Genomic DNA, 21754 nt, shown 5'->3' on the forward strand with positions numbered 1-21754 from the left:
TCGTTTTTAATTTTTTTTAAAATGTTTTGATTTTAATTGTAGGCTTCATAGATGATGTGAAGCTTTAGAGGGGATTCGAATGAAGAGAGGCTAGGGGCTTGTTGCACTGGCACTGGGAGGGAAGAAAGTGCAAAGAAGACAGCAGTGGGAGAAAGAAACCGTGGAGGCCTCATATCTGGCATCACTGGGAGGAAAAAAAGAGGATGAGGGGAATGCAGCAGGGCACAACATCCAAAAGTTTGCCAGGGCAGAGTTTTGAAGATGAGGACTAGAAGTTAAAAGTTGTTGCAGTGAGCAAGGGGAAGCCAGTGCAATGATTCAGCAGAGGGTAGTGGCACACTGTGATTGATGGGGAGAATGAACATTTTAGCTGTGAAATGGATATTGAGGAAACCAGAGAGGACTAGGAAGAGGATACAGTACTGAAGGGGGGAGATGACAAGGGTATGGACAACTGATATCTCCATACGATCGGAAACAAAGGATCAGACTTTTTAAATGTTGTGGAGAAGGAAGTGGCAAGAGCCTGGATGCTCATATGAGGAGAAGGAAGGGAAGTGTCAGCAATGACACAAAGACTGCAAGCCTTAGAGAATGGGAGGATGGTGGACAAAAGAGAGAAATAAGAAGCTCAAGCTGAGCCTGAACTGGAGATAGGCTATCCAGGTAAGGTGTAGGAGAGAAAGGTACACCTGCAAACTAAACAGGGTAGAGCAGGAAAGGACTGGTTTTAAGTGATAAATTTGGGAATTGTCAGCGTAGGGCAGAAACTATGGAAGCTGTTTGAGTCTCCCAGGAGTAAGGAGAAGAGGAGGGAGTGAAGGACAGAAACATGTGGGACTTCTACAGAGGAGGTAAGGAAGGGAGAATAATCTGTCAACAAAGATGCTGTGAAAAGAGCGCTAATGAGGGGACAGGGCCACAAAAGTCAGAGGAGGACAATGAAAGAGATGTCAGCCACCAGCAGTATCTTTGGGGGACCACACTGTATTAAGGGTATGAATGGTTTATGTGTGCAACTCAAGGCGGGCGGGTGCAGAGTCAGGAAGTTTGCCATAGGTGAATCACTCAAATTGTAAACACCTCCAGAGAGATACCACCCTTGGGGAGTCTTGCATATGCTGGTTCAAACTGGACTTCTTAGAGACCAACAAATAACTACAGGGCTTTTGGCATAAAAAGGTTGTGTTTAAACTGATTCAGGGCCGTCTTTCTGATCCAGCAAATGGACAGGACCTTCTGTCCAAATGATCATTTGCGGAAGGAAAAGACTTGGGCCTGCTAAGGCCCCACATGACTGATAGGATAAGACTCTGGTAAGCTTTTAGCATGCATACAGGAACGTCTGTTGTTTTTACATGCATTTTCTCTTAAATGCTTTTAGCTGAAGAATAAATATGCTTGCTTGGAAATAGGTGTGTGGTAACTTCTAACTGCTGGCAGTATACTGTTCATAGCGCTCTGAGAGAAAGCGAAGCACAGATGCTGGCCTTCAGGCAGTATGGCTTGCTGGGGATATCCCAGTGTAAGGCAGGGAGTTCTGCAGCCTGAAAACCTCTGGTCAGGGGAGCGGGGGGTGGGGGGAGAGAGAGATGCAGATCTCCAACCCAGAGAAGTGGGAGCTGCAAAACTTAAGTGGGTACCCTCAAGAGACCATGGAGGGGGGACATAAGCGCTCTTTCCTTGAATCTGTGACAACAGGGCACAAAATTCAGGGGAGGACGGTATGTTGAGGAAGAAGAGAGAGGGTGATCAACATTACCAAAAACAACAGAAAGGTCAAGGTAGAGACCCTGAGACATAGTAGAGCTAGGAAGAGTTGTCTGTGACTTTGGTGAATGCAGTTTAAGCAGAGTGGAAAAGGTGAAAGCTGGATTGGTATGGATCCCAGACTGAGTTAAAGGAGAGTAAATGGATACCGTTGTTGTAAACAATCAATAGTCAAAGACAAGTAGAATGGTCAGGTTTGAGTCTTTTGAAAAAGAGGGACACTAGGGCATTTTTGAGGGGGAAAGAGGTTGACCATAATTATATGCCTTATGAATTTTTACTGAGGCATTGAGCTACTGTGCATGCATATTTAAATCAGGAGACTGGCAACAACTGATGCAGTATAAACAGGGTCTAGAAGAGATGATGTCTAGACTATGGGAGTTGCAGGCAAGGATTCCCACAGAAGGCAATTGGGAAGAGGAAGTGCTACTGGGGGAGGGGAAGTTGTAGGCTGGCATGAAGTTGGGGTAGGCTGGCCAGCCAGCTGGCCAATTAAATTGAATCTGGGACAAAATTGGCCTCAGTAATATCAGCCAGGAAACCTGTACTGTTCCTAAAAAACAGAAAAATCCTCGTAAAGTGCATAGTCAGTTCACCCTAGATATATAACTGATATGGTATTGTGGAATAGATATTGGACTTGACTTGAACTTTCTTGGCTGTAAATGCAATCACCTTGGACATTCCTATTAAGTAGTAATATGGACTAGATGGCCTCTTGAACTCCCTTCCAGCCCTACATTTCTCTGCTTCTGCATGCAGATGGTATTTTGAATTCCCCATTGTCATTGTTTTACCACAAGAAATGCCTATTTACTGTGCCCAGAATCCTCTGAAGGAAGTTTTGAGAGTGGAATGTTAGCTCCACGCCTCATGTTCTGTTTTTTCTTATGAAAATTCTACAAGACTGCAAGATATTACCTTGCAAGAGGAAATCCCATCAAAGTTCACCATTAGTCATTTTAGAGATTGTCCACTAAAAGGAGTATGCATGTTTGGATAGGACTGGAAGTTTAGACAGGTTGGCATTCTCCAGTGGTCACGTACTTAGTATGAAGCTATAACCCCCATCTCCAGAAAATCTAAAACTACATTGTGAGCTCTGTTTAGTTTGCTTGGATATTGCAGCTGACAGTTTCATCTGTCAAAATTTCAGAGCAGTACCTACATTACTTATGCACAGTTAGGTGATGTCAGTACCCTATTTAACTCAGTTTCCTGAATTATTTAGTTCGAGATTGACACACAGACAGATAGATCAATCAGTCTGATTGTAGAGTTTTATACCACTGGCCGTTGTCACGGCTGCAAAACTACTGCACCTCTGACCCCCTTCTCTGACCACTCATTGCACCACTCTCTAGCATGAGGCCTCGTGCTTTGACCTCCCTGGAGTAGAAGCACACATTTCTCCCACTCTTAGATCAGGTGTTAGACTACAGCACTCTGTGGATGAACCAAGCTTACCCTCACCAGGTCATACTGGACTTGGTACCTGCAGCTCTTCCCTTTGGAAACTTTTGGTCAGCATTGAAAAGTGACCACAAACTGCCTTCTTAAAACGAAGTATTGTTTAATCTTAACAGCAGAAACAAGGCAAAGTGTAAAAGTAGAGGCTTTTAAAACAATAAACAGTCTATACACGTGCCGAAAGGTTGAGGCAGGCCTGTCTTACCCCAGATCATTGGCCTCTGGGGCTCAATCTGTTCCTCTACAGTCACTGTCTGCCCTGTCCTTGAGGGCCTGTCTTTTTATCTTGCCAAAGTTCCTTGTTTCAGTATTCATGGGCTAACCCCCACTTACAACAGATGAACAGAAAGACCATATATAATATTCATCAGTTATTACAGATCACCTCCAAATCCTCCACACTCATTACCATGTTATCAGAGTGCCTTCCATTTATTCCAATAGTAATAACAAAGTCATTAGCAGACTTTGTGGAATCATAAAGTCTCTGTCATGTCTCCCTTTCAATGGTTAAAAATTCTGCTTGGGGTGAGGATTTTGTTTTTGATTTTTTTTTTTAGATGTTATTAATTTCCTCTTTTTGTGTTGTGGCTGCAGTGCTTTATTTGGTACAAGAAGGTGGCAGTGTTATAAGCGCCAGTCTTATAGTGTACAAGCTTTTTCAGCAAAGAAGGTTTTGCAGCATTTCCTAAAGATGATCAGACTCTGGATTCGCTTGACCGCCTCTGGATGTTTGTTCCATTCCTATATTACATATTTTAGCATATACTTTGTGTGTTTGTGTGATCTGCTATGTCATCAGTCCATGATCATTTCACCTTACTCTTTGTACATGATTTTTTTAGATGGCCTAAAAAGGTGATTCTCTATGTCTAATATCTCGGATGTAAGTCATATGTATTGCATATTACCATGTAAATGAATACTAAGAAAGGCAAGATTTCTGCCAAGCTATTACATTCTATATTTTACCTTTTCCATGTGCAAAAAATAAGAGTACTAGCTTGCAAGTTCATGTTTACCTATAAGGTTTGCCTGTTATATTTTGATGTTTAGGAACTATGAACCAAAAGAACTGGGGGAAGAAATATCCAGCATGCAATGGTGCCAAACAATCTCCTATTAATATTGATGAAGATCTTACCCAAGTAAATGTAAATCTCAAAAAACTTAAATTCCAAGGTTGGGAAAAGGAAACTTCAGAAGACACTTTCATTCACAATACTGGCAAAACAGGTAAAATGTCCGGTTTCATGTTTTGAGTTAATTGGGGGTCATGAAAGTGAAATGTGGTGTATAGCTCAGGTTTTTTAATTATATTTTTCTTTTTCTTTTCTTTTCTTTCTTTTTTTTTGTTTTTAAGCCTTTGCATTTCTGATTTTAGCGTTTAGGCAAAAGCCAGGTGGTGATAGCAGCCAAGCGTAATAGAAAGTCACTAAAATAAAGAAAACAAATGGAAATTATGTGCACGGTTAGAAATAGCCAAAGTAATCACATCATTAGTATCATCCCATAATGAGTACTTATTGAAGCTAAATAATAATTTAACATTTGCCACAAAATAATAATTACTAATAATAATGCCTGTTCTGGAAGATGCAATTAAGATACAAAAATCATTTTTAATGTATCATGAATAATCAGCCAATCACCAGTAAGTAATTCATAGGATTACTTAGTGTTTACTGAGCCAAGGTTGCTATTTGGATCTAGAGCTGCAGTGATCAAAAGCTGTTTGGCTGTTGGAGAAGTGGGGGGTGGTGGTCTTTTGTTTCAGGCACAGGATTTGGAGTAAGGACATTTTGGTTCTATTCTTGGCTCTGCCATATTCTTCCTGTATAATCCTGGACAAGTCATTTAACTCCCCTGTGCCTCCATTTCCCTATTTGTAAATTAGGCAATTAGTTTTTCCCTACCTTACAGGAATGTTCTGAGGATAAATTCTTGAATGCTCATGAAAATGAACTGAGATCCTTCTCCGTTGTAGAAGTTCAAAGTATTTTAAAGGAGCAGCATGGCACTCCAGCCAAACCTCCTTCAGCTTTCTTCATGGCACTGCACTGAGGGAATTTATGAAACTGAGAATCCACTGCTGTTATGTGTGGCAAGAAGAGAGTACAGTACAGATCATCTAGTCCATCCCTCTGCCAGTGTAGGATTATTCTCCGCAACATATCTGTGTTCAGCTCTTTTTCCAGTTTATTTATAATTCTCTGCAGAGACAGAGCTTCCACCACATCCTTTGGGAGACTATTCCACAACCTTGTATATCTCAGTCAGGAAATGCTTCCTGGTATCTAGCCTACATTTTCCTCCCCTTTGGCCACATCTACACGAAACGTTAAAGTGCCTTAACCACATCCCATCCCCCACTCTGGGAGGATACTGTCATTCAGGAGTAAAGTGCCTTTAATCTGTTGTCACTTTATCCTCCTCCAAGGAGTGTCCCATGTCCTAGTGTAGACAAGCCCTAAGTGTTACCTTATTATTTCTAGTTAACCCCCTTCTACCATGCTCAGTATATTCTCTCCCTCCCTCCCCATTTGTTTTATCAACACATCCACACTCCGGAAGGTCTATATCCTAGGATTGCAAAGAGAGGCCGTTAGGGTTTTGTTTTCTTTTCTTAGAAGGAAGGCTTCACTGGTAGGCCAGCTTTCTTGAGCTTTTGTTTAATGTAAGGCTATGACAGGTTTCAGATGGATTACAAAAGAATGGATTATGAGAGTGCATTAAAGTAATTCCGCTCCCCATATGTCTATTTTATTAATCAAAGTTTGAAATGAAGTAAAATACATTTCATTTTGTTATTAGTGGCTATAAATCTCCCAAATGGTTTTCTTTCTTAGCTGAATAATCCACATTCTGTCAAGCTGTTTATGAAATGTAAGGAGAACCAACATATGTTCACCTTTTAGCTAGTAATGTTGATGTATTTGAATTTGAAATGCACACACATGCTCATTGACCATTTTTTTTTTCTCTTTAGTGGAAATTAACCTGACAAATGATTATTATGTCAGCGGAGGTGGCTTAGAAACAGTATTTAAAGCAAGCAAGATAACTTTTCACTGGGGAAAATGCAATATATCATCAGATGGATCAGAACATAGTTTAGAAGGACAAAAATTTCCTCTTGAGGTAATGAATTGTAATGGACTCAATATTGTACAGTCCTGCAAATAATCAAGTTACTTGTTAAAGAATCATTTGATTAGGGTACACTGTGTGTATATAATCCTCCTTCAAATGCAAATGAGTAATATTTAAATTTTATGTTTGCAAATATGAATCAAGGCCTGAGCCAAAGAACATGGAAGTTTTGCCACTGACTACAGTAGCCTCTGAATAAGGTCCTTACTGTACAGTTGTATTTAGTTTGCCATTCTGAAAATAAAGTGTGCATTTTCAAATTCAGATTTGCTCAGGAGAGATGAGCACACATCTTGGTATTAAATACAGGGTCTAATCCTGCAAACTGAATATAGGCACAATTGCCACAGATCATCAAATACCTGAGAGTTACAGGTTTCAGAGTAACAGCCGTGTTAGTCTGTATTCGCAAAAAGAAAAGGAGTATTTGTGGCACCTTAGAGACTAACCAATTTATTTGAGCATTTTTTTTTAAGAGACTAACCAATTTATTTGAGCATAAGCTTTCGTGAGCTACAGCTCACTTCATCGGATGCATACTGTGGAAAGTGTAGAAGATCTTTTTATATACACACAAAGCATGAAAAAATACCTCCTCCCACCCCACTCTCCTGCTGGTAATAACTTATCTACAGTGATCACTCTCCTTACAATGTGTATGATAATCAAGTTGGGCCATTTGTGGGGTGGGAGGAGGTATTTTTTCATGCTTTGTGTGTATATAAAAAGATCTTCTACACTTTCCACAGTATGCATCCGATGAAGTGAGCTGTAGCTCACGAAAGCTTATGCTCAAATAAATTGGTTAGTCTCTTAAAAAAAAATGCTCAAATAAATTGGTTAGTCTCTAAGGTGCCACAAGTACTCCTTTTCTTTCTGAGAGTTACAGTAAACTCCATGGACCCATTCATAGTCTATTATAATAAGTTACAAAACAGTATATATCTCTGAGGGGACAAATGGAGGGATGGGGTTGCTAGGGTCCTCTCTTCCTCTCTTCTCCCCAGTTCCATGGAGAACTGTTAGGCACAAACTTTCACTGTGGCCAGTGCAGTCCATTCAGTCTTCTTGACTTCATGACCCATTTGGACTTGCCATTCAAGCTCCTACCTTATCTTCCATCCTGCCAGGACGTCAGGGAGCAGAGCCTCCTCTGAAAACCTGGGAAGAGGGGTGGAGTCACAAACTCTGCCCCAAGGTAGGGAGCCAGGTTTTGGTTGTCCATGGAGCTACCCCTGTGGTGAAAGAGCGAGGGTATGAGGATTTAGAGTCTGACACAAGCATACAGCTCCAGCCGACTCCAGGCTGCAGGAGAGACCGGATCAAAGATTTGGTTGTATTACCAATACATCTCTACTTTTAGTTTGAGGTAGATACAGTGGGTGAAATCCTGTCCTCCTGAAGTTGATAGTTTCCATCAGCTTCACCAAGTAAGTTTTCAGGCAATGGAGGAGAGAACTACAGAAGAGGCATTTATTAAAATTAAAGTTTGTTACTGCTTCAAGATTTTTCTCAGAGTAGGAATATCTGAAATAAATAATTGTATTGTTTAAATTCTTTTAAAGATTTTTTTTTCTATCTTGTAATGTATACCTCTGAAAATTGAAGATCTAATCTTTATATTTACAGATGCAAATCTACTGCTATGATGCAGATCAGTATACAAATTTTGAGGAGGCAATTAAAGGAAATGGGAAGTTAAGAGCTTTATCAATTTTATTTGAGGTAACCATTTTGTATATCTCTGGCATTAACTTTGCTTTCATAGAATCATAGAATATCAGGGTTGGAAGGGACCTCAGGAGGTCATCTAGTCCAACCCCCTGCTCAAAGCAGGACCAATCCCCAGTTTTTGCCCCAGATCCCAAATGGCCCTCTCAAGGATTGAACTCACAACCCTGGGTTTTGCAGGCCAATGCTCAAACCACTGAGCTATCCCTCCCCCCTTGAAATATAGCAAATATCCAATCTGAAGCTAAATGGTTCTGGTGTATATATAGTAATCACATTAATATATATTTCTAATTTGTTTTGCACAAAAAACAATTGGGCAAATATGTTTGATTTCTCTTCTTTAAATCCTGTATTGCCTATTCAGTTAATGTATAACTTTCATTTTTTTATTAAACCCTGTTTTTAATAAAGTGTACAATTTCTCTTGAACAGGTTGGCCTGGAAGATAATATGGATTATAATGCAATCATCAAAGAAGTAGATAGTGTTAGCCGATTTGGTGAGTTTGTCTTCTTGCTTGATTGGTTATTTGTTGGGCCAAATTCTGCTTTTGAACGTGCATGCAAAACTTATTGAAGCTATTGGGAACCATGAACCTCCCAAAGCTGGGTTTGGTCACTTTTGTTAAAACCAAAATAAAAAATGTCACAAATTTCCCCCAAAAAATTATTACTTGAAAAAAACTGGAAGAGCCTGAGACACAAAGTGAATACATTTAACTTTTCCAAGGCCTTTGCTACACTTCCAGTGTTTGGTCAAGAGAAATTACCGATTTATTCATTACGGTTTCTTAGTCGTATATATCTGAGTTTTCTGTGCAATTTGTAGGACAAATACAACTATTGTAGCAAACAAAGATCTGGCTTACAAGACTAGTTCTGGGAACAGAGTGAGATTTTATGAATGTCAGTATTCAATAGAGTCAGGGGGCTATATTCCACTTTCAGTGACACTGGTGTCAATCTGAAATAACTCAGTCAGTTTCCATGAAATTACTTTACATTTACACTGGTGTCATTCAGAGCAGATTTCAACTCAGTGTGTGAATGCTTTGCTTTTTAAAAAATTGTCTATTTCATTTACATCAGAGCATGGTGAGTAGAGGATGGTGCATCAGGAGACCTAGTTTCTGTTACTTACACAGTCTCACTGCGGCCCCAATTGAGAAAAGCATTTAAGCACATGAGTGAGGATTCTTTCCTAAATCAGGGCCAATGACCTTGGGTAAGGGTATGTCTACACTACGAAATTAGGTCCATTTTATAGAAGTCGATCTTTAGAAAGCGATTTTATACAGTCGATTGTGTATGTCCCCACTAAGCGCCTTAAGTTGGTGGAGTGCGTCCTCAATATCGTGGCTAGCATCAACACACGGAGTGGTGAACTGTGGGTAGCTATCCCACAGTCCCTGCAGTCTCCGCTGCCCATTGTAATTCTGGATTAGGCTCCCAATGCCCGATGGGACAAAAACATTGTCGCGGGTGGTTCTGGGTACATGTCGTCAGTCTCCCCTCCCTCCCTCCGTGAAAACAATGGCAGACAATCGTTTCGCACCTTTTTTCCTGGATTACCCATGCAGATGCCATAGAACAGCAAGCATGGAGCCCGCTCAGCTCAGCGCTGCTGTTGTGAGCATTGTAAACACCTCACGCATTATCCTGCAGTATGTGCAGAACCTGGCTAAGAGACACCAGCACGAGGAGGATTGTGAGGAGGACATGGACACAGACATTCCTGAAAGCCTGGGCTGTGGCAGTTGGGACATCATGGCAGCAGTGGGGCAGGTTGATACAGTGGAACGCCGATTCTGTGCCCAGCAAACAAGCACAGACTGGTGGGACCACATAGTGTTGCAGGTATGGGATGATTCCCAGTGGCTGCGAAACTTTCACATGCGTAAGGCCACTTTCCTGGAACTTTGTGAATTGCTTTCCCCTGCCCTGAAGTGCAGGAATACCAAGATGAGAGCTGCCCTGACAGTTGAGAAGTGAGTGATGATAGCCCTGTGGAAGCTTGCAACGCATGATTGCTACTGGTCAGTCGGAAATCAATTTGGAGTGGGCAAATCTACTGTGGGGGCTGCTGTGATGCAAGTAGCCAGTGCAGTCACTGACCTTCTGCTAACAAGGGTAGTGACTCTGGGAAATGCACAGGTCATAGTGGATGGCTTTGCTGCTATGGGGTTCCCTAACTGTGGTGGGGCGATAGACAGAACGCATATCCCTATCTTGGCACCAGACCACCTTGCCAACCAGTACGTAAACCGCAAGGGGTACTTCTCAATGGTGCTGCAAGCACTGGTTGATCACAAGGGATGTTTCACAGACATCAACGTGGGATGGCCGGAAAAGGTGCATGACGCTCGCATCTTTAGGAACTCCAGACTGTTCAAACAGCTGCAAGAAGGGCCTTACTTCCCAGACCAGAAAATTACCATCGGCGATGTTGAAATGCCAATAGTTATCATTGGGAACCCAGGCTACCACTTATGCCCATGGCTCATGAAGCCATACACAGGCAGCCTGGACAGTGGTAAGGAGCAGTTCAACTATAGGCTGAGCAAGTGCAGAATGGTGGTAGAATGTGTCTTTGGACGTTTAAAAAGCTCTCTGGCTCTGTTTGCTGACTAGGTTAGACCTCAGTGCAATCAGTAGTCCCTTTGTTATTGCTGCTTGTTGTGTGCTCCATAATATCTGTGAGAGTAAGGGGGAGACGTTTATGGCAGGGTGGGAGGTTGAGGCAAATCGCCTGGCGGCCGATTTTGAGCAGCCAGACACCAGGGTGATCAGAAGAGCACAGCTAGGCGTGCTGCGCAACAGAGAGGCTTGAAAACCAGTTTCATGACTGGCCAGCCTACGGTGTGACAGTTGTGTGTGTTTCTCCTTGATGCAAAACTGGCCCCCTTTGTTGAATTTACTTCCCTATAAGCCAATCCCCCTCCCCCCTTTGACCACAGCTGGCAAAGGAAATAAAGTCCGTATTGTTTTGAATCCATGCATTTATTTATTAAAAAAAGGGAGATCCCTGACAAGGTATCCTGGGTGGGGTGGGGTGGGGTGGGGGAGGAGGGAAGGACAAGGCCACATTGCTTGTTGTAGCCACACTACAAATCAAAACTGTTTTGAATGCCAGCCTTCTGTTGCTTGGGCCGTCCTCTGGAGTGGAGTGGCTGGGTGCCCGGAGCCTCCCCCCACTCCCGTGTTCTTGGGCCTCTGGGTGAGGAGGATATGGAACTTGGGGAGGAGGGCAGGCGGCTGTACAGTGGATGCAGCGGCAGTCTGTGCTCTTGTTGCCTTTTCTGCAGCTCCACCAGACGCCTGAGCATGTCCGTTTGCTCCCCCATTAGCCTCAGCATTGCATCCTGCCTCTTCTCATCACACTCACTTAATGCTTTCCTGGCCTCTGTCACTGAATGCCTCCATGCATTCAGCTGTGCCCTATCAGTGCAGGAGGACTGTATGAGCTCGGAAAACATGTCATCGCGAGTGTGTTTTTTCCTGCCTTCTAATCTGCAATAACCTCAGGGACGGAGATGATATGGGGAGCATAGAAACATTTGCACCTGCAGGGGGGATAAAAAGGGAGAGTAAAATTTAAGATGATACATTTCTGAGACCAAAAGGGAGACTCTTCCACAGTGAATCAAGCAATTCACAGCAGACAGCACATGTGCTTTAGGTACAAGGTCGCATTTTGCCTTTTATATTGCGTGCCTGCCGGTATGGTGACACATCACACATGGCTGGGCAACAGAATTCGGTTTCCAGGCAGCCATAGTAAGCCAAAGGTTTACATAGGGTTGGCTTCTTCTGCCTTCATAACACGTGGGAATGGTTTCAAACTGCAGCGTCCTCCTTTCCCATAGCAAGCAATGCCGGTTGGGTTTGTCATTCAAAAGGAGCGGCTGTGGTTTGTGGGGGGATGTGCAGCACACCCTTCCCCACACCCCACCGCGTGGCTATTCTCTGGGATGATCCCTTCACCCCTCCCCCCACCACATGGCTATTCTCAGGGATGATCCCTTTTAGTCAAGCGCAAACAGCCCAGCTTGAATGGGGTCCTTTTACTGTTCCCTTACAAAAATTCCCCTATTTCAACCAGGTGAGCATGAATGATATCACTGTCCTGAGGCTAACACAGAAAGATAAAGACTGAATGTTGCTTGAATGTGACCAAAACCCAGGACCATTCGCTGCCATGCTTTGTGCTGCAATGATTCCAGACTACTTGCTACTGGCTTGGCATCATAAAGTGTCCTACCATGGAGGACGAAATAAGGCAGCCCTCCCCAGAAACCTTCTGCAAAGGCTTTCAGAGTACCTCCAGGAGAGCTTCATGGAGACATCTCGGGATGGAGCGGGAATCCTCCAGAGACATGTTAACAGACTTTTCCAATAGCTGTACTGGCCGCAAATGCATCACAATTCTTCAGGGCAAATCAAACATTACAATACTGGGGTTAAAAGCAATTGTGTTTAGTTACAAATGTGCACTCACCAGAGGTGCCTTCTCCGGCTTCAGGGTCCGGGAACCTGCCTTGGGAGGGTATTGGCTCCAGGGTGATGAAAAGGTCGTGGCTGCCAGGGAGAACAGATTCACCGCTTGCCTGCTGCACATTCTCCTCCTCCTCCTCATCCACAAAATCCTCCTCCATGTTGCGTGAGACTCCCCCACCCCCTTGAAGGTGTCCACGGACAGTGGTGGGGTAGTGGTAAGGTTCCCCCCCCCAAGAATGCCATGCAGCTGATCATAGAAGCAGCACGTATAGGGCTCTGACCCAGAGCGACCGTTTGCCTCCTTTGTCTTTTGGTAGGCTTGCCTGAGCTCCTTAACTTTCACGAGGCACAGCTGTGTGTCCCTGTCTCCACCATGCCCTGTGAGATTTTGGCATATATATATATATATATATATATTAGCATTTCTTCTTTTTGATCGGAATTCGGCCTGCACAGATTCTTCTCCCCATACAGCAATCAGATCCAGTGTCTCCCGTTAGCTCCATGCTGGAGCTCATTTGCAATTCTGGGGGGACTGCATGGTCACCTGTGCTGCTGAGCGCGCCATGCTGACCAAACAAGGAATGAAATTCAAAATTTCCCAGGGCTTTTCCTGTGTACCTGGCTAGTGCATCGGAGTTGAAAGCGCTGTCCAGAGCGGTCACATTGGAGCACTCTGGGATAGCCCCAGAGGCCAATTCTGTCACACTGCATATGCACTACCCCGTAAAACCGCTTGTGTCAATGTAGGAAGTTTATATGCTTCACCACTACAGCAGTACAGCTGTAACCGTGCTGTTGCAGCAGCTTTAGTGTAAATAAACCTCACCCTGCCTGGCTCATCAGTTTCTCTGGCTATAAAATGGGGATAAAAATACCTACCTTCTGTAAAAAGTCCTCTGAAATATATGGATTTAAAATGTAAAGTATTGATTATTTATTATGATTAGTTATTATAGGATGTGTGTCATAAACTTTTAAACATTTAGCCCCCAAAATGGAAGCAGATATCTGGTCTCCAACAGACAAACACAAAACAAGGTGATGGAACTTTTATAGGTTATGAGGACAAGGTGAATTGTGTAAATCAGCTAGGATTCATTATTACAACTGGTCAAAAATCATCAAAATTTCTCAGAAACGAGAAATCCTACTTTGAAATCTGGTTTTGTTCTGAGTTTTTCAAAAAATATTCAAAAATTTCTCTCAAACTGGATATCATGGAAAAAAAAATCATTTAGAAAACACTGACACATGGTGGTTCTGAAAGGAAATATGCTCCCTGGGACAGGTAGATGCTGACTGAAATTAACATTATCAGTTTCAGTCAGCAGCATCCCATGATCCCAGGATCTGCAAATCCAGGCATGGAGACACCTGGTCTTCCAGATTCCTGGTCCAACTTGGGAATCAGCAGCATGATGAGCCAGCTGGCCCGGGAGTCTGGAAGCCCTGGGGTCACCACCCCAGGCGAGTCTACATAGCAGGGTTGTCCCAGAGCCATGGACTGGAAGCCCATCTCAAGACTTCAAGACTCCTGGCTGTACGGCAGAGAGCCTGGAAGCCTCGAGAGCCCTAGCTCAAGCTGTAGTTCTCAGGGCTTCCATGCTCCCTGCCACAGAGACAGGAGCCAAGCACTGGTTAGACGTGGGGCTCCTAGGGCTTCAGTATTCCCTGCTGTAAAGCCAGGATCCTACACTCTGAGGGTACGTCTAGAGCCCTGTGCAGATACAAAAATTTGGATCTGCATCTGATCTGCACCTGAGGTAATTAAATTGTATCCAATCCGAAATCTACACGCCACCTTTTATCCACACAGGCACCCTCTACAGAAGGGGTTCTCAACCAGGCGCCTGTGGCCCCCTGGGGGGGGGCAATGAGCCAGTTTCAAGGGGTCCAGGAGCCCCATGGGGCAGAAGCCCAGAGCCCTGAACCCCAGCGCCCCTCTGCAGGGCTGGAGTCCAGAGTCCCAGTGCCCAGAGTCCTGGCGCACCCCAGGGGTCTACAGCCGAGAGCTCCTCCCCCACAGGGCTCTGGGCTTTAGCCTTGCTGGGAGCACTGGGGCTTCAGCCGCCCTGCTCTGGAGGGTGTGGGGGTGGGTGACAGGGCTCAGAGCTCCAGGCTTTAGCCCTGTACGGGGCACTGGGACTCAGAGCTCTGCCTTAGCCCTGCCAGGGGCTCTTGGGACTCTGGGCTTTAGCCCCATAGGGGCACAAGGGCTTGGGGCTTCAGCCCTGTGGGCAGATCCTCTGAAACCGCAGCCCTACAAGGGGCCATTAACCCTCAGTTGAGCTAGAGCCCGGGGCGGATAAAAAAAAATTGGATCCACGTCCGATCCAAGGTGATAAGCAATACGACCACATCCACAGATGCATATATCCATGGATATAAAGCAGATATCTGTGGCTTTGCAGGGCTCTAGCTATGTCTACATTGCAATAAGAGACGTGCTTCAGCGAATCTCAGAAGCTGGGTCAACTGACTTGGGCTTGCATGTGGGGCTAAAAATAGCACTCTTGATGTTTGGACCCAGGGTGGAGCCTGGGTTCTGAAACCTGGGAGCAGGGAGGCTCTCAGAGCCCTAGTGAGAACGTCTACCCTGCTATTTTTAGCCCCACAGCACCAGCTCTGTGAGCCCTGGCCAGTTGACCTAGGCTCTGAGACTCACTGCCACATTTTTTTTAAAAAAGAAACAACAAACAAACAAAATGTAGACATACCCTCAGAACCGCAACTAGAGCCTGGGTTTCCAGGGCCGCCAGCCTCCCAGCTCCACACCAAGGAGCCTGGAAAACCTGGATGCCCTATCATGACATGACTGCACCAGAACACAAAAGCCTGGCACCCACAGTAGCTGGCCTTGTGAGCAGGCAGGGAAGTGGTTCCATTGTAATCCTGCTCGCAAGTCGATGAAAGTTTGTCAAACCTGACTTGCTTTCGCAAGACACTTTAGGTTTGATGAACTGGCACTTTCTGACAAAACTGTGTTTCGTCAAAACATTTCTGACCAGCCCTATTCATTAGTCTTAGATGCCATGCTTACATGAGACACCTGAAGGGAAATTGTAACCTATCAAGGTAGACTCCATCCAACAACCTTGCTGAGGAGCTGGAAGGCCAAGGGCAGCAGGTGTCAAGCACATGACACTTTGATGAACAGAACACGCTTTATTTGAATAGATCTAAGTGAGCTCACAAAATTCAGACCAAAACTAATTCAGATGGTTTATACTAGAGAAAGATGTATAGTACATCTTCTGTTTTGTATATTAAAATGAGAGTTGCTGAGCTCTCAGGCTCTAGAGTGGAAGTTCTCAGTTTCTTCCCAGGCTAACGCTCTGGGAATAGAAACCAGTCATGTTACTATTTGACATAGGACATTTTCTCTTGAAACTTTTCAAATGTTTAGTTTTATAGTCTAGACTGTGAAACAGAACACAAGTTAAAACAACGAGGAGTACTTGTGGCACCTTGGAGACTAACAAGTTCATTTGTTCGTCTCCAAGGTGCCACAAGTACTCCTCGTTGTTTTTGTTGATATAGACTAACACGGCTACCACTCAGAAACCAGAACACAAGTTGTTACTAACATCCAAAGTTCCACAAGCTTTTGAAGAACTTCTAGCAAAGGAAGTTATCTTATCAGGACACTTGCTGTAAATGTCAGGTTTGATATCCTGATGCTCACAACTACAAAAGGGTTTGTGAAGATAGAATTATTTAACTAGATCTACACTAGATTGTTAGGGTGGCTGCAATCTGAAGATGCCTAGCAGGTTGACAGAATACTACAGATAGGTGGAAAGATTTTGCTCAACCCTGTTAAAAGTTCCCCTGTCATCAGATATGGACAAGAACAAGTCATTTTGAAAGAAAAGGTGGTTTCTAAGACTTGACTCAGTAGAACAGCTGTGATTCTGTGCAGTAAAATGGCAAACAGTTTATAGCCGAATGTTAAGGTGACGCTAAATGGGGATGAATTACAAACACCACTGAGGACAGATATAATGCAAAGGGACATGACTAGGTTAGAAATACATGCACGTGGAGAGAATAATTTGGAAAGGATATTTATTGAGATAGGGAAGTTTTCAAAGCAGTAGCATTGAAATGAACCTAGGGTTGATAAACAGCAAATTATATAGACATGAGTCCGATTTTGTCTAAAATCGCATCTAAAAGGATCAGTGGTATTTTAGGTGACACAGTCATCTCATGGAAGTGGGATTGTCCAAAAGCTGGTAAATTCCTGCACTTGAGGAAGCTAGTATAATCTCTGCCAGTTCCACTGACTGGTTCCTGCTACCTCACCAGCTGAATCTCAGTCCAAGCCCCAATCCTGGCAAGACACCGGGGAAGTGGATCAACTGCACCAGCCAGACAGTTACGCGTGTGACTAAATGTGTAAGTGGGGTTTTTCCATGCTCTTCAGTGGGTGCAAAGCATCTAAGTGAACTGGAATGTTTCTCCTCCCTCCTCGGATGTGTGCGTATGCAAAGGGGAGTAAGGGCTTCTCTACACTTGAAACGCTACAGTGGCACAGCTCCAGCACTTCAGTATAGACCAGAGATGGGCAAACTATGGCCCGCGGGCCACATCCAGCCCACAGGACTATCCTGCCCAGCCCTTGAGCTCCCGGCCAGGGAGGCTAGCCCCTGGCCCTGTTCCTGCTGTTCCCCCTCCCCCATAGCCTCAGCTCGCTGTGCTGCCAGTGCTCTGGCCTGCTTCTCCTGCCAGGCAGGGTGGCGGCGGGGCTGGCTCTGGCTGGGTGGCGGAGTTGCGAGCGCCTTCCGCTCCGAGGTAAGGGGGTGGGGAGTGGGGGAGGTTGGATAAGGGGAAGGGGGTCCCGGGGGGCAGTCAGGAGACAGGGAGCAGTTGGATGGGGAGGAGGTTCGTGGGGGGGCGGACTGGGGGCAGCAGGGGTTGGATAGGGGGTGGGGTCCCAGGGGGTGGTTAGGGGCAGGGGTGTGGACAGGGGTCAGGGAGCAGAGGGGGTTGGATGGGGAGGTCCTGGGGGGCGGTTAGGGGCAGGGGTCCTGGGAGGGGGCAGTCAGGGGACAAGGAGCGGGGGGGGTTGGATGGGTTGGAGGTTCTGAGGGGGGCAGTCAGGGGGCAGATAGGGGTGGGGTCCAGGCTGTTTGGAGAGGCACAGCCTTCCCTACCTGGCCCTCCATAAAGTTTTGCAAGCCTCATGTGGCCCTCAGGCCAAAAAGTTTCCCCACCCCTGGTATAGACACTGTCTACACAAACAGGAGGGGTTCTCCCATCGTCATAGTAATCTACCTCCCTCACTGGTAGTAGCTAGGTTGATGGGAAAATTCTTCTGTTGACCTAATGCTGTCTACTCCGGGGGTTAGGTCAGCATAGCTACATCTCTCATGGGTGTGAAGTGTTCACACTCTAAGAAATGAAGCTACGCTGATGTGAGCTCCCCGTGTGGACCATCCCTTACCGTTGTGTATAGGGCAGTCACCTGAAGTGTTATATCATCTTGAAAGAGGTCTTCATCTCCCGTTCTCTCTCTTGTAACATTGTTCCTTGAGCTTTCCCACTCTTTCACCATGTTTCACTATTTCCTGCATCTCAACACAGTTTTCTCCAGGCTAGAGTAATGTAATGCTCAGTGTGTTCCAATGAAGTAACACTTCTCTAGACTAGATGGCACACCATATGCAGCTTTCATACCTCTTCCCTGCCCCACAGAGGGTAAGAGGTACTGTGAATGTGATGTATTGAATGATCTTGACTCCAAGTTCAGTAGTGGTCTAAGTCATTCAGCACTAAGTCATGGGAGTCCCAGGTGCAAAGGCTAAAAGCGTTGTTCCTTAAAGCTCACTGCCGAGATGAAGATTGGGAGTTCTGAGTTTACAGCTAAACTTCAGCCTTCCATAAAGTAGCTCATTAGAACCATCTGCTGACCCAGTAGAATTATTGTTTTAGGATCTTTGTTAAAACTTAAGGGCAAAGGGCCCAACCTTTCATAGGCTGAACAGCCGTTGAAATCAGACTCCAAGTGTCCTCAAACATTCCTTTGGTTCTCTTGCAGCTCTACTTTTGTTTTATTCAATATCTTAATAATTTGAATATAAATGTTTTTCAGGAAAACAGGCTGCATTAGAGCCATTTGTTTTGCTGAACCTTTTGCCGAACTCAACAGACAAATATTACACTTATAATGGATCTTTGTCAACGCCTCCCTGCTCAGAGACAGTCGAATGGATTGTGTTTAAGGATACCATTAGCATTTCTGAAAACCAGGTAATTCATTTAATCCATGTGAAAGAAATGGTTCTTATTTGCAAGGAAAAACAGTTTTCATGTATGGGGTAAAAAAGTGCAGGGCATTCTTTCTAACCTAAGATTTCTTTTTTCTAGCTTTTCATTGCACATGTTTCAATTAAAATCTATTTGTTTGAGTAATCCCCTCCACCACCACCCCCACCTCCCTTTTCATTCATGGCTAGATTCTGACTACATGCCTGTGCAAAGGTAAACTACTAACCCAAAGCAAGTAGGAAGCACTGGAGGAATAGTGACTCAGGGCATCTCTGTAATTAAAAAACCACAACTGGCCCATGCCAGCTGACTCAGGCTACTGGAGATCAGGCTAAGGGGCTGTTTAATTGTGATATAGACATTCAGGCATGGGCTGGAACCCAGGCTCTAGGACTTCTGTGTGGTGGGAGGTCCCAGTGTTTGAGCTGCAGCCCACGCCCAAATGTCTACACTGCAATTAAACAGCCCCTTAGCCCAAGCCCCACAAGCCAAGTCAGCTGGCATGGGCCAGCTGCAAGTGTCTAATTGCAGTGTACACATACCCTCACAGGTATGTGTCTGAATCAGTGTTTCCTGGGGTTACTCCTGAACTGAGACAATCTCGGCCTTCCCTTTCTCAGAGTTGTGCCTAATATCAGAATCCAGTTAATTTTTATGACTTCTTAGGGGAAGTATGCTGTCTTTTATTTTTCAGTTGGCTGTATTTTGTGAAGTCCTTACAATGCAGCAGTCTGGCTATGTCATGCTGATGGATTACCTGCAAAACAACTTTAGAGAACAACAATATAAATTCTTTGGACAGGTGTTTTCCTCATATACTGGCCAAGAAGAACTTCATGAAGCAGGTATTTATGGAGTAATTACTACTGCAGGCTTCACAGATTATAAGACTGTTTTAAGTATAACTATTGACCCCAATAACAAGATCCTGGTTTTAACTTGAAGGAGAAAAGAGCCTAATAACTCACAGCTTTAAGAGACAAGTTAGTGCTTATAAAAAAAAAAAGCCAGATTAAATGGAGTGGAAAATTAAATTCTTGCATCTACAGAGCACATGTAGTGAAAAGGCTATCAGTCCAAGCATCCCCATGCAGCCCTTTTAATTGTTTCAACACTGATCAAAGCTGCCATCTTGAGGGGTATGCAGTGTTGTTGTAGCCATGTCAGTCCCAGGATATTAGAGACAGAAGGTGGGGGGCGAGGTAATATCTTTTATTGGACCAACTTCTGTTAGTGAGAGAGACAAGCTTTTGAGCTACACAGAGCTCTTCCTCAGCTCTGGGAAAGGTACTCAAAGTGTCACAGCTAAATACAAGGTGGAGCAGATAATTTAGCATAAGTAGTTTGTACATATTCTAAGAGGAACCATTCAAAGTAAAGTGGCCCATTGACAACACTGCAGTTGTAGGGGTGAAAAAGTACTTAATTTTCCATACCAATTTAATTTTGTTGTGTGATGTGGGATCCCTGTCCAGTAGCGTCTAAAAGGAGACCACCAAATTCATTTCACTTAACCTACCAAGCAACTGCAAGAGAAGCTACTTCTGATCAGCCATAACTCAGACCACTGTGTGAGTCATTTACCGTAAATGGTTACAGCATCAACAGTCAAATTTTGTTTTCTCTTATACCTGCGGAATCTCACTTAAATCATTAGCAATGACTTACATGTAACTGAAAGCAAAATTTGGCACTAAATCTGTTTATTAGTGATTTATACTCACAAGCACAAAATCACGCCCCAAAACGGGGAGGGGGGAAGAGTGGTAATTTTTACCAGCTTAGATTCCATGAACTATGGGCGCCAATTTTATTACTGCAGTGGCTGATGTCCACACTACCTTCCTTCTGTTGGTGGTGCGAGTCCTCACCAGGAGCACTTCCACCAACTGATGAGGGGCAGTGTGGGGGATGAGAGCCAGGGTTCTCAACTCCACACAGCTCCCTGCCAGGAGCCCAGCTCTCTTCCCCCACCCCACCCGCAGACTCTTGGGTCCCCGCTGAGACCTGGGGGTCAGCCATCCAGGCTTCTCGGCTCCCTGAGTGGGGAGCCTCCTGGCAGCATCCCATCTGCGAGTGGGGAGCCAGGAGCAGCTGGGCTCTACCTGCCCAGCATTGTTGTCAATTTCATGGCTTCAGCATGGAGCCATGAAATTGACAAGACAGCCAATGTAAGTAATGTAGTGTCTACACAGACACTGTCACCCTAACTACACCAGTGTAAGCCTTATGCCTCTCATGGAGGTGGAGTGATGTCGGCGTAGTAGGGCACTTACATGAGCGGGAGGAAGGTTGTAGTGTGCACACTGACATAATTAGGTCGATGTAAGCTGCCTTGTGTTGACCTAACTGTGTAGTATAGACCAGGCCTAAGATTTTTCCCCTCCCAAGGAGATGCTTGAAGGAGGGCCCACAGAGGCAGATCATTCCCTCAGATGGATCATCCTTTTGAGTTTAGGGGATCCATGTTGTTGGGAGGGGATGAGGCCTCTCAAGCCTGTGGAACTTGGGATCCACCGATAAGGTTTTCCCTGGGGATAAGACCCCATACTCACAGTGAGAGAAGGAATCTGCATGGATGGCTCCTTCTTCCACTCTGCCTCTCTCTCCATCTGGCAGCACTTCTGCCAATGGTCATGTCCCTGCAGGCCACTAGCACTAGTGGAAGGTACCCAGAGGGAGTTAATACAGCTTTGAGCTGTGTTACCCCCACCTGGGTTTCCACATAGAAATAGGGGGCAGAGTGGGGGATGGTGCCACAGAAAGTGGGCTACTGCTCTATCCTTCCCATCCCACATCCAAAAGCCTGGAGGAGTCCTCTCCGGGCTGACTCTCAGAAGTGTGTGGGTTTA

The 21754-nt window shown here is 44.8% G+C and overlaps 1 protein-coding gene across 7 annotated transcripts in view; it reads left to right on the forward strand.

The window, feature by feature from the left end:
* The window catches only part of PTPRZ1 (protein tyrosine phosphatase receptor type Z1), a 195522-nt gene that overhangs the window by 91637 nt on the left and 82131 nt on the right, over window positions 1-21754 (forward strand). For all 7 annotated transcript variants that reach the window (XM_074942315.1, XM_074942317.1, XM_074942316.1 and 4 more), the window contains exons 3-8: window positions 4300-4479; window positions 6233-6384; window positions 8026-8121; window positions 8563-8629; window positions 18727-18884; window positions 19597-19747. In XM_074942315.1, the coding sequence (XP_074798416.1) occupies window positions 4300-4479; window positions 6233-6384; window positions 8026-8121; window positions 8563-8629; window positions 18727-18884; window positions 19597-19747 (804 nt within the window). The remainder of the gene's footprint in view (window positions 1-4299; window positions 4480-6232; window positions 6385-8025; window positions 8122-8562; window positions 8630-18726; window positions 18885-19596; window positions 19748-21754) is intronic.

The sequence above is a fragment of the Natator depressus genome, chromosome 1 (genome assembly GCF_965152275.1).
Source record: "Natator depressus isolate rNatDep1 chromosome 1, rNatDep2.hap1, whole genome shotgun sequence".
Lineage (NCBI taxonomy): Eukaryota > Metazoa > Chordata > Testudines > Cheloniidae > Natator > Natator depressus.